This window comes from Bufo bufo, chromosome 7, assembly GCF_905171765.1.
Source record: "Bufo bufo chromosome 7, aBufBuf1.1, whole genome shotgun sequence".
Classification (NCBI taxonomy): domain Eukaryota; kingdom Metazoa; phylum Chordata; class Amphibia; order Anura; family Bufonidae; genus Bufo; species Bufo bufo.
This window is the reverse complement of record NC_053395.1, coordinates 12,526,374-12,538,688: the sequence shown is the minus strand read 5'-3', so window position 1 is coordinate 12,538,688 and position 12,315 is coordinate 12,526,374. Positions and strand designations below refer to the sequence as shown.

At 45.0% G+C, this 12,315-nt stretch overlaps 1 protein-coding gene across 1 annotated transcript; it reads right to left on the bottom strand.

The window, feature by feature from the left end:
- Positions 1 to 6,630: 6,630 nt before the first annotated feature.
- Positions 6,631 to 7,479, bottom strand: LOC121008035 (craniofacial development protein 2-like). Its single transcript, XM_040440309.1, is given in 1 exon segment — positions 6,631 to 7,479. A coding segment is annotated over 1 exon segment (849 nt).
- Positions 7,480 to 12,315: the final 4,836 nt, after the last annotated feature.

Genomic DNA, 12,315 nt, shown 5'->3' with positions numbered 1-12,315 from the left:
GAGGTGTTCATGTGGTTGACATGTGTCTCACCTGGTACTTCATTCTAGCAATATTCAGTACATGGTTTAGAGCACTGTCTCTGCATTGTTTTCCATGTCTCTTCATTATACTTTGTACCATGCTTTGTTGATCCGTGTGCTTGTTCTTCCGGGGTGGCGTCTCTTTTTCTGTCCTCCGCTCCGACTTTTCATCATGTCCATGGCACCATTTATTTATTGACTTTACTTATGTCATTTTTAATCATGCCCTAATAAACAATATATTTTTTGGTAACATGAGCTCCTTTTCCTTTTTTTCTGCCAGTTTACTCAGGAGCTTCTTACCGAGTGTTATTTCTATGTGTCCCACTTCCGGGGTTTACTATTTCAGTAAAAGGGTGGATATCATCCCCCCGCCCCTTATTTTGGGACATTTTGGGTTATTTTTTGTTTCGTTACCCCATAAAAGAGAGGGGGGGGGGGAACAAATGGGGAGGAGGTGGGGTAAAACCAAACAGGCAGCTGACATCATAGGGGGCGTGTCACTACAGCATCATATTACAATGGCTGCTGTCTTAAAGGACCAGAATCACAGAAACACAGGAACACATATACAGTACATTCAACTTTAAAGGGATTCTGTCACCAGGTTTTGGCCTATAGAGATACACGCCTGCCTGTGAAGGAGCCCAGCACCGCCTATGTCCTCCGAATCTCCTTCTTTCATCAACGATAGATAGCCGTAATCTCGCAATGCGCGAGATCGCGCATGCGCAGTGCCGGTATAGTGTTCCTTCCCTGTGCTGGCATCAGCCTCAGGGAAAGAACTGCGCATGCGCGATCTCGCGCATCGCGAGATTACGGCTATCTATCGTTAATGAAAGGAGGAGATTCGGAGGACATAGGCGGTGCTGGGCTCCTTCACAGGCGGGCGTGGCTAGGCACCAAGAAGGTTCGTACAGCCCCTCGGACACATTCAAAACTCATTTACATATCTATAAAATTATTTTTTAAAGAAATTAAAAGCACACAGCCCTATAGGACAGATATATTGCGGACATGCTAGCGGCGATCTAGCCGTGTCCGTATCTCTATAGGCCAAAACCTGGTGACAGAATCCCTTTAACACAGTTTAAACAGACTAATGAAACGTGGGACATCATTGGGCTGTTTCTTACAGCCTACTGGACTGGCACCCACAATAATGTCTGTAGACTCAACCTGCGGCCCTCCAGCTGTTTTACAACTACAACTCCCACCATGCCCTTCTGTAGGCTGTCCCTGAATGATGGGAGTTGTAGTTTTGCAACAGCTGGAGGGCTGCAGGTTGAGCATGCCTGCTTTAGAGGGTCAAAATAGGCCAGACAGACTGTGTCATAGTCAGACTGGACTTCAGTGTGTCAAATGTTCTTTGATGTTGGATAGTCCATGACCAAGGACCATCTTTTTTGGTGATGTGAGTAGAGTGGCCAGACGTCCGGTTTTCAGGCTCCCTGTCCTCAGTCCCGCGCAGGGCCTGGACGGACACAGGGATGTCCTCTTTTTCAGTAGCTCACGCAGCATTGTGCTGTCTGAGTGTGAGCTGCAGCAACTGACCGAGGCTTCTCTCACCCCCAGTCGCAGACATGGCTCCCTGTGGCTGACTGAGGGGGAGAGAAGCCCCCCGGCTGCCCCCGCTCACCTTCCATTCACAAAGTTCATCCCTCTCCCCCCCCCTTGTTTTTCCGGCCGGTGGTGGTGGCGTAGCTTCACTTATGTGGGGGTGTGGTTTGGGGGTGTTGTGGGCGTGGTTTGGGGCATGGACGGTGAGGTCCAGCTTAATAGGGTGAAACCAGTGGCCACCCTAGATGTGAGGGGTTCAAAAACAGTAGCCAGATCAGGTATGAAAGGTCCACATTGAGTGACCAGTCCTAGAGAACTCCAAACGTCTAAAACATTTTCAGACTGACTGCCAGAGTTTTTAGCAGCTGTTTTCTGAGGGTCAGTTGAAAGACCAGGAAAAATATAGCCAAAAAAGGTAAACTGAAGGTTTGAACTGACATTTTGATTTATTTACAGTAAATTGCAGGTATGCAGTCTCTAAAATACTTGTTGTGGTTGTCATGTTCTTCTTGGGTTGTGCCGAATATAAGGATGTCATCGCTGAGATTGAGGGCTCCGGGAACTCCTGAAAGAACCTGTCTGATAACATTCTGAAATATTTCTGCAGCTGATGGAAAGTTCAGCCTCTTGAATCTTCACAGGCCCAACATGAGTGCTAAAAGTGGTAATATATCTGGAGTCTGGATGCAACTCAAGCTGATGATACCCAGATTGTAGATCAATTAAAAAAATATTTTTGCACCATTTCTGTGAGAATGTCATCAACATTAGACGTCATGTTCCTTTCTCTATGAATATCTCGGTTGGCATGTTGCATATCCACACCTAATCTGATTTTATTAGGCTTCTTAGGTTTAGTTGCCTCAGTGATTGGGGAGATCCAAGGAGTTGGGCCTTCCAAACGTTCAGAAGCTTTGAGGTGTTGAAGTTCTTGCTCCACAAGCTTACAGACATGGGATTCACCTGTGAGGCTGAACAGAAGGCCTCACTCATGATCAATCTGCAATTTTACTTAAAAGTCTTTCAGTTGACCCAGTTGAGGATATTTCTGCACAGTGTTTTGGACAGAAGAATTTCTTACTCTGTTCACTAGTTTCACAAGGTCCAGAGATACCGCACTACTGCGGCTGAGAGGAGTCTGCAGAGCACTCCACTACATAGACAGGTCCATGATGGACTTTCTATCAGATACTACATCTGACTGAAATATACCACCTGGGGTGAGGCAGTAGCGGACCCAGAAGGAAGGATGTGGAATTTGGCACTTTGCAAAGTAGGTTTGTTCTGAAGCTGATTACAGGCGGCGTGACTAATATTGTTGACAGAGGCCCCTGTATCTGCAGCGAACCGGACCGCAGGGGTAACATGTGAGCTCACGGTGGGCCGATGGGGGTAGTAGTTGTTTGTACTCACGGTTAGCAGACCCTCCCTGGGCCGGTGTGCAGTGATGGGGAAGACAGCACTAAATCCTCCGGGGCACTCTCTAGTACAGGGATCAGCAGATCCTTACCAGATGGTAGTTGAGGTGCCCTTGATGGTATAGGTGTTTAGGGTGCTTTGGAGGCTGGGACCCTGGTTGTTCGTGACGCTAGTACTGTTAGGTGCAAAAGTGTCACTACCAGAGCTTTGAGACGTTCTCACAGCTCTGTTTCTCGACCCCTGTGATGATGTCACTACTAGAGCTTGGAGGAGTTCTCTCTGCTCTGTTTCTCCGCCCCTGTGATGAGGTCTTTACTTTCTGTTTCCTTCCTCCCAGCTGTCCCTCCTGTGTTTGATTTCTCTGCCTTTAAAATCACCCCTCCTCCTTTGTAGGGTGCGGATTATATTCTTCATTTGAGTTGTATCTCTCGCTTGAGTATCTTTACTTGTGTAATATCTTTTCACTGGACCTGTGTTCTGCTGAAGCAAGTACTCCGGATATTGCCAGCTGTCTTTGGATCTGTTTTCACTGCTGCTGCAGCTCCTTCAGTTAAGTGTGCAGACATTGTGTGTTTCTGTTTGTTTGCTGACTGGATCCGAGGCGACCCCTGTTCCGTCCATATACTGAGCAGGGCACCGGTGGCCGTGCCCCTTCCACTATTGCAAAATCGAACAAGCCGGATCCGGTACTAAAAACAATGTACGTCAATGGTGCCGGATCCGTTTTTTTTTTTTGGACAGGAAAAATGATTTCATACAACTGCATCCGAACAGAACAGATGCAGCCGGTTGTATTAAAGGAATCCGTTGGGGGGACACGCCCCCTTCCCCACTCTTGCCACACCCCTTATCAGAAAAGCGGTGAAGATGGCAAAAAGTGGGTCAACTCAGAAGAAAGTTGCGCCTGTGACTTTTCAGGAGCAGAGATGATAAATCTCCCCCTATGTTATCCATACGTGTAGCCTGATTTTCTGCCCCATCATTAATATGTGCAGTGTCCAGCAACTTTACTAAAGTCATGGCGGGATCTCTGAGCGCTTGTCTGCTAAAGGGGGTTATCCAAATGTGTAAGCCGCTTCCCCCACAATGTCCGGGCCCCTCATACAGGCAATACTTACCTAGGCCCAGACGCCTGAGTTGTTCCATATGCCTCCATGGCTGCGACTGCTTCTCCCTGTCGTGCAGATCACAACATCCAGTGATGGGGAGAGGGGTTGGGGGGGGGGGGGGTGGAGCAGCCAATAGCGAACCGCGACACTGACCTGCTCCTCTTGCTTAATGGGTAAGTGTCATGGTCACGACCTGCTATTGGCTGCCTGCAATCCTATTCTCCTGTGAGACCCTCACACCAGAGAGATTACCAGAGCCACACAGCTTTTCTAAAGCTACAGCTACACTTGCTGCAGGTGAGGGAATACAGTACGGACATCCATCACCTACATAGCATCCAGGCCACACCATTCTCAAAGCCTGGATTCACTAGTGGACACCTATCTTCACCAGTGCCAGGTCATAGCTGTCAACCAGAAGTCCAAGGGAATGTCACTAGCAAAGGTGTCATTTACAGCCGCTTTGCCGGCCACCATCTTCATCCTCTGGGATAGAGATTGCACCTTGTACAAGCCACTGCTGGGTATCCTGCCAGTTTATTTTGTGTTCAGTCGCAATTAAGTTGTGCTTGACTCTTCGCGACCCCATGGACCACAGCACCCCAGGCCCTTCTATCTTCCACTGTCTCTCGAAGCTTGCCTAAGCTCATGTTTGTTGCTTCCATGATACTGTCCAGCCATCTCATTCTATGCTGCTCTTTCTCCTTTTGCCTTCGATCTTTCCCAGCATCAGGGTCTTCTGCAATGACTCCTGTCTTCTCATTATGTGTCCAAAGTATTTCAGCTTCAGTATTGCTCCTTCCAATGAACAATCAGGGTTTATTTCTTCAAGGATTGACTGATTGGATCTTCTTGCAGTCCATGGAACTTTCAGAAGTCTTCTCCAGCACCAAAGTTCGAAGGCGTTGATTCTTCTACACTCAGCCTTCCTTATGGTCCAGCTCTCACAACCATACATTACTACAGGAAAAACCATGGCTTTGACCATACAAACTTTTGTTGGCAAGGTGACATCTCTGCTTTTAATTTCACTGTCCAAGTTTATCATTGCTTTTCTTCTAAGAAGCAAACGTCTTTTAATTTCATGGCTGCAGTCACCATCTGCAGTGATCTTTGAGCCCAAGAAAACAAAATCTAATACTGCTTCCATTTCTTCCCCCTCTATTTGCCAGGAGGGGATGGGTCCTGATGCCATGATCTTAGTTGTTTTAATGTTGAGACTTAGGCCAACTTTTGCACTCTCCTCTTTCACCCTCATCAAGAGGCTCCTAAATTCCTCTTTGCTTTCTGCCATAAGAGTCGTATCATCTGCATGTCTGAGGTTGTTGATATTTCGTCCAGCAATTCAAAATCCAGCTTTTGCTTTATCCAGTCCAGCATTTCACATGATATATTCTGCATAAGGTAAATAAATAGGGTGATAATATACAGCCTTGTCGTACTCCTTTTCCGATATTGAACCAATCAGTTGTTCCATGTACAGTTCTCACAGTTGCTTCTTGACCTGCATACAAGTTCCTCCGGAGACATGTTAGGTGATCCGGTACTACCATCTCTTTAAGAACTTGCCATAATTTATTGTGATCCACACAATCAAAGGCTTTGGTGTAGTCAATGAAGCAGAGTAGATGTTTTTCTGGAACTCTCTTGCTTTCTCCATAATCTAGAGAAGGTTGGCAATTTGATCTCTGGTTCCCCTGCCTCTTCGAAAACCAGCTTGTTCTCCCGGCAGTTCTCGGTTCGCATATTGCTGAAGCCTAGCTTTCGGAATCTTTAGCATAGCCTTGATAGCATGTGTAATTGTAATTGTTCGGTAGTTTGAACATTCTTTGGCATTGCCCTTCTTTGGGATTGGGATGTAAATTTACCTTTTCCAGTCCTGTGGTCATTGCTGTGTTTTCCAGATTTTCCGGCATATTGAGTGCAGCACTTTAACAGCATCATCTTTTATTATTTTAAAAAGCTCAGCTGGAATTCCGTCACCTCCACTAGCCTTGTTGTTGGCAATGCTTTCTAAAGCCCACTCTCTAGAATGTCTGGCTCTAGGTCAATGCTCATACTATCAGGGGTATCAGTGAAATTTAGATTTTTTTTGTACAGTTCTTCTGTATATTCTTGCCATCTTTTCTTAATCTCTTCCAATTCTGTGAGGTCCCTACCATTTTTGTCTTTTATCATGCCCATTTTAGTGTGAAATGTCCCTGGATGTCTCAAATTTTCTTGAAAAGATCTATTGTTTTTCCAATTCAGTTGTTTTTTTCTATTTCCTTGCATTGTTCATTTAGGAAGGCCTTCTTATCCCTCCTTGCTATTCTCGGAAAGTCTGCATTCAACTGGCGATATTGTTCCCTTTCTCCTTTGCCTTTTGCTTCCCTTCTTTCCTCAGCTATTTGTAAAGCCTCCTTAGACAGCCATTTTTCTCTCTTGCTCTTCTCTTTCTTTGGAATCTTCCTTGTTGCTGCCTCCTGCAGAATGTTGTGAACCTCCGTCCATAGCTCCTCAGGTACCCTTTCTACAAGATCTAGGGTATCTTTGCAATAAGAAGCTGATGATCTGAACCACAGTCAGCACCAGGTCTTGTTTTTGCTGACTGTCCAGAACTTCTCCATCTCTGACTACAGAGTATATAGTCAATCTGATTTTGGTATTGACCATTCGGTGATTTCCATGTGTATAGTCGTCTTTTGTGCTGTTGGAAAAGTGTGTTTGTTATGACCAGCGAGTTTTCTTGACAAAATTCTATTAGTCTCTGACCTGCATCATTTTGTTCCCCGAGGCCAAAATTGCCTGTTATTCCAGTTATCTTTTGATTTCCTACTTTAGCATTCCAGTCCCCTATGATGAGCGTTACATCTTTTATTGGTGTTAGTTCTAGAAGGTCTTGTAGGCCTTGATAGAATTGGTCAGCTTCAGCCTCATCAGCATCTGTAGTTGGGGCATGAACTTGAATTACAGTGATGTTGAATGGTTTGCCTTGGATTCGATTTTTCACACTTTTATTGACTATGAGGGATACTCCATTCCTTTTTTTAGATTCTTGCTCACAGTAGTAGATATAATGGTCATCTGAATTAAATTCATCCATTCCTGTCCATTTTAGTTCACTGACTCCCAAGATGTCGATGTTGAGTCTTGCCATCTCACCTTTCACCACCTCCAACTTGCCTTGGTTCATAGATCTTACGTTTCAGGTTCCTATACAATACTGTTCTTTACAGAATTGGACTTTCCTTTCACCTCCTGCCACATCTGCAGCTGAGCATCCTTTCAGTTTTGGCCCAGTTGCTTCAGTCTTTCTGGTGCTACTCGTACTTGCCCTTCGCTCTTCCCCAGTAGCATTTTGGACACCTTCCGATCTGGGGGGGCTCATCTTCCAGTGTCATATCGAGTAGCCTTTCGATTCTGTCCATAGGGTTTTCTTGGCAGAATTCTGGAGTGGTTTGCCATTTCCTACTCTAGGGATTCTCGTTTTGTCTGAGCTCTCGGCTATGTCCTGTCCGTCTTGGGTGGCCCTGCACGGCATAGCTCATAGCTACACAAGCCCCTCCACCTCGACAAGGCAGCAATCCATGAAGGGGAGCAATCCATGAAGGGATCCAGGTCCCTTTAGCGCTGAGTAAAGAGAGACTTTTCTTCTTTTACTTCTGGTCTAATTACTTATATCGGTATTCAACTGCACCGATCCCCAGGAAGCAATGGGTTGAGGGAGAGAAACATCTGATCAGGGCCACTACCACTCCCATCTTCTGCTCCGGCTCCTCAGGGGCTCGTTGCATTTGTCACCTACTTACGTTACGCAGCCCCCACCAGTGTTTTCACCCAGGAGCCTCCACCAAACGTAATCTGGCCCTGATTGCCCCTTCTAGATGACATTTCCAGGCTACGCTGTCCAGGATTTATTTCTAGATTCTCTTCATCTTCTCCGCCCTTTATTACACCGTCACTATCTGAGCGGCTTCTTCCCGCCGCTCCATTTCTTTTACAGCTTTTCACTTCCTGTGTTTCCTTTCAGATCCGGCTCTTTATTCCCCATTTTCCCTTTGCTCCTTCCGGATTTTACCTCCAGTCGGCTCTAGATTTGGGGAATAATCCAGAAGGTGACCATCGGCCTCCTCATAGACGGCGCTTCTCCTCCCGGCCCTACCCGCTGTCTGTCCACACTCTGATTGCTGCTCTGAAGTTCTCTTTGATAAATGACATCCGATGCTATAAAAAAAGTATAAAGTGTGAGGTCAGACTCCAGAGATGAGGGGTTTATACAGAGATTTCTACAGATGAGCAGAGACATATTCCGTCTAATCCGCAGTAATCCCAATACATCCTATTCCTTATGTTATATCCCAGACATGGACGCTTCGCACTCCGCTCTTCCATCACTGTCTCCTCCTCAAGCCCCTGCCCCAAGTAAGGTCCCTCCAGGGCCGGCCTCATGAGTGCGAGACCTGTGCACTACCCTGCACTCCTGAAGGGGGAGCCAGATTTTGCCATTTTCCAGGCAAGAGGGCAGCATTGTAAGTTCTTGTGAAGAACGTTCTGCTGCCTGCAACATCCTCCAGCATGACCGGTTTGGCATTGGGTCAGTAATGGTGTGGGGTGGCATTTCTTTGGAGGGCCGCACAGCCCTCTATGTGCTTGCCAGAGGTAGCCTGACTGCCATTAGGTACCGAGATGAGATCCTCAGACCCCTTGTGAGACCATATGCTGGTGCGGTTGGCCCTGGGTTCCTCCTAATGCAAGACCATGCTAGACCTCATGTGGCTGGAGTGTGTCGGCAGTTCCTGCATTGATGCTATGGACTGGCCCGCCCGTTCCCCAGACCTGAATCCAATTGAGCACATCTGGGACATCATGTCTCGCTCTATCCACCAACGTCACGTTGCACCACAGACTGTCCAGGAGTTGGCAGATGCTTTAGTCCAGGTCTGGGAGGAGATCCCTCAGGAGACCGTCCGCCACCTCATCAGGAGCATGCACAGGCGTTGTAGGGAGGTCATACAGGCATGTGGAGGCCACACACACTACTGAGCCTCATTTTGACTTGTTTTAAGGACATTACATCAAAGTTGGATCAGCCTGTAGTGTGTTTTTCCACTTTAATTTTGAGTGTGACTCCAAATCCAGACCTCCATGGGTTGAAAAATTTTATTTCCATTTTTTTATTTTTGTGTGATTTTGTTGTCAGCACATTCAACTATGTAAAGAACAAAGTATTTCAGAAGAATATTTAATTAACTCAGATCTAGGATGTGTTATTTTTGTGTTCCCTTTATTTTTTTGAGCAGTGTATAATTTAACTCACCTTAATCAACTTGTTCGCGCAGCCCGGCTTCTCTTCTGTCTTCTTCTTTTCTGTGCAGGAGAAAAAGGACCTGTGGTGACGTCACTGCGCTCATCACATGATCCATCACCATGGTGATGGATCATGTGACGGACCATGTGATGAGCGCAGTGATGTTATCAAAGGTCCTTTACCCAGGTCCTGAAGAAAGAAGACAGAAGAGAAGCCGGGCGTGAACAAGTGGATTAAGGTGAGTTAAATTATTATTATTATTTTTTTAACCCCTCCAGCCCTATTTTACTAAGCATTCTGTATTAAGAATGCTATTATTTTCCCTTATAACCATGTTCTTCAGTGAAGAAGTTCGGGTCTGGGTACCACATTCAGGTTTTTATCACGCGCGTGCAAAATGCATTGCACCCGCGCAATAAAAACTGAACAACGGATCGCAATCGCAGTCAAAACTGACTGAAATTGCGTACCTGATTGTATATTCTGCTCTTGGGTTTTTACGCCCCAGGTGCATTATCTTGCACTTATCAACATTATATTTTAGTTGCCAGATTTCTGACCATTCCTCTAGTTTTCCTAAATCCTTTTCCATTTGGTGTATCCCTCCAGGAACATCAACCCTGTTACAAATCTTTGTGTCATCAGCAAAAAGACACACCTTACCATCGAGGCCTTCTGCAATATATATTAAACAATATGGGTCCCAGAACAGATCCCTGAGGTACCCCACTGGTAACAAGACCTTGGTCTGAATATACTCCATTGACTACAACCCTCTGTTGCCTGTCCCTCAGCCACTGCCTAATCCATTCAACAATATGGGAGTCCAAGCACAAAGACTGCAATTTATTGATAAGCCTTCTGTGTGGGACAGTATCAAAAGCCTTACTAAAGTCTAGATAAGCGATGTCTACTGCACCTCCTCCATCTATTATTTTAGTCACCCAATCAAAAAAAATCAATAAGACTAGTTTGACATGATCTCCCTGAAGTAAACCCATGCTGTTTTTCATCTTTCAATCCATGGGATTTTAGATGTTCCACAATCCTCTCCTTGAGTATGGTTTCCATTAATTTCCCCACTATTGATGTCAGGCTTACTGGCCTATAGTTGCCCGATTCCTCTCTACTACCTTTCTTGTGAATGGGCACAACATTTGCTCATTTCCAATCTTCTGGGATGACTCCTGTTGCCAGTGATTGGTTAAATAAATCTGTTAATGGTTTTGCTAGTTCACCGCTGAGCTCTTTTAATAGCTTTGGGTGTATCCCATCAGGCCCCTGTGACTTATTTGTATTCATTTTAGACAGCTGACTTAGAACCTCTTCCTCTGTAAAGACACATGCATCAAAAGATTCATTAGTCTTCTTTCCTAACTGAGGTCCTTTTGCTTCATTTTCCTTTGTAAAAACTGAACAGAAGTATTCATTGAGGCAGTCAGCTAGTTCTTTATCTTCTTCCATTTACCTTCCTTCTTTTGTTTTTAATTTGGTAATTCCTTGTTTTAGTTTCCTTTTTCCATTTATGTATCTGAAGAATGCCTTATCGCCTTTTCCCCCTGACTGAGCTAATTTCTCTTCTGCCTGTGCTTTAGAAGCTCTTATAACTTGTTTGGCCTCTCTCTGCCTAATCTTATAAATTTGCCTCTCATCCTCGTTTTTTAAAATTTTTATAATTACTAAACGCTATCTTTTTGTTTTTAATGATTTTGGCCACTTCTGCTGAGTACCACAGTGGTCTCTTCCTTTTTTGCTTTTACTGACAAGCCTAATGCAATTATCTGTTGCCTTCAATAGTGCCTCTTTTAAGTAGTCCCATTTCTCCTGGACTCCATTGAAACTGTTCCAATCTGATAGGGAATCGTATACCACTAATCTAATTTTAGAAAAGTCACTTTTTCTAAAATCTAAAACTTTCACTTGGGATCACTAGATCCCAAGCTTTCCCCTACAGTAATATCAGATACCAAATTTCCATTTGGTATAACGGGATTCCTTTAGAGGCCTTCCGTCATAATAGAAGTGTATGGGCAGCGTAACGGATCGGCACCGGCTCCATTATGCCGGACTCCTGTCAGAAGGTGAACAGAGTTTATTTCCTGTGAGACAAATAACACACAAGATACAATGTCACCAAGCAGTCGTCTGATTATCCTTAGGCGTCCAGGCTTTCTATAAGGTTCCTTACATAAGTGATAAAGAAATAAGCAGTATCCAAAATAATCGCTACTTTGTATAGAACATACAACAGGACCTTCTATAGAATATGACAGGACCTTCTATAGAATATGACAGGACCTTCTATAGAATATGACAGGACCTTCTAAAGAATATGACAGGACCTTCTATAAACCGCTTTGTTAACCCATTAAATGATATACATTTTAAAACTTTTCCAATATATCCTCCATCTGTTCTCAACATTCACATTCTGCAGACTGAGCCGAATCCAAGAGACCGTATCACACAGGAGAGGATTAGATACACAGCTCTACAGACAGTATCACACAGGAGAGGATTAGATACACCTCTCTGCAGACTGTATCACACAGGACAGGATTAGATACACAGCTCAGCAGACAGTATCACACAGGATAGGATTAGATCCACATCTCTGCAGACTGTATCACACAGGACAGGATTAGATACACAGCTCAGCAGACAGTATCACACAGGATAGGATTAGATACACAGCTCAGCAGACAGTATCACACAGGAGAGGATTAGATACACAGCTCAGTAGACAGTATCACACAGGAGAGGATTAGATACACAGCTCGGCAGTCAGTATCACACAGGAGAGGATTAGATACACAGTTCAGCAGACAGTATCACACAGGAGAGGATTAGATACACAGCTCAGCAGACAGTATGACACAGGAGAGGATTAGATACACAGCTCGGCAGTCAGTATCA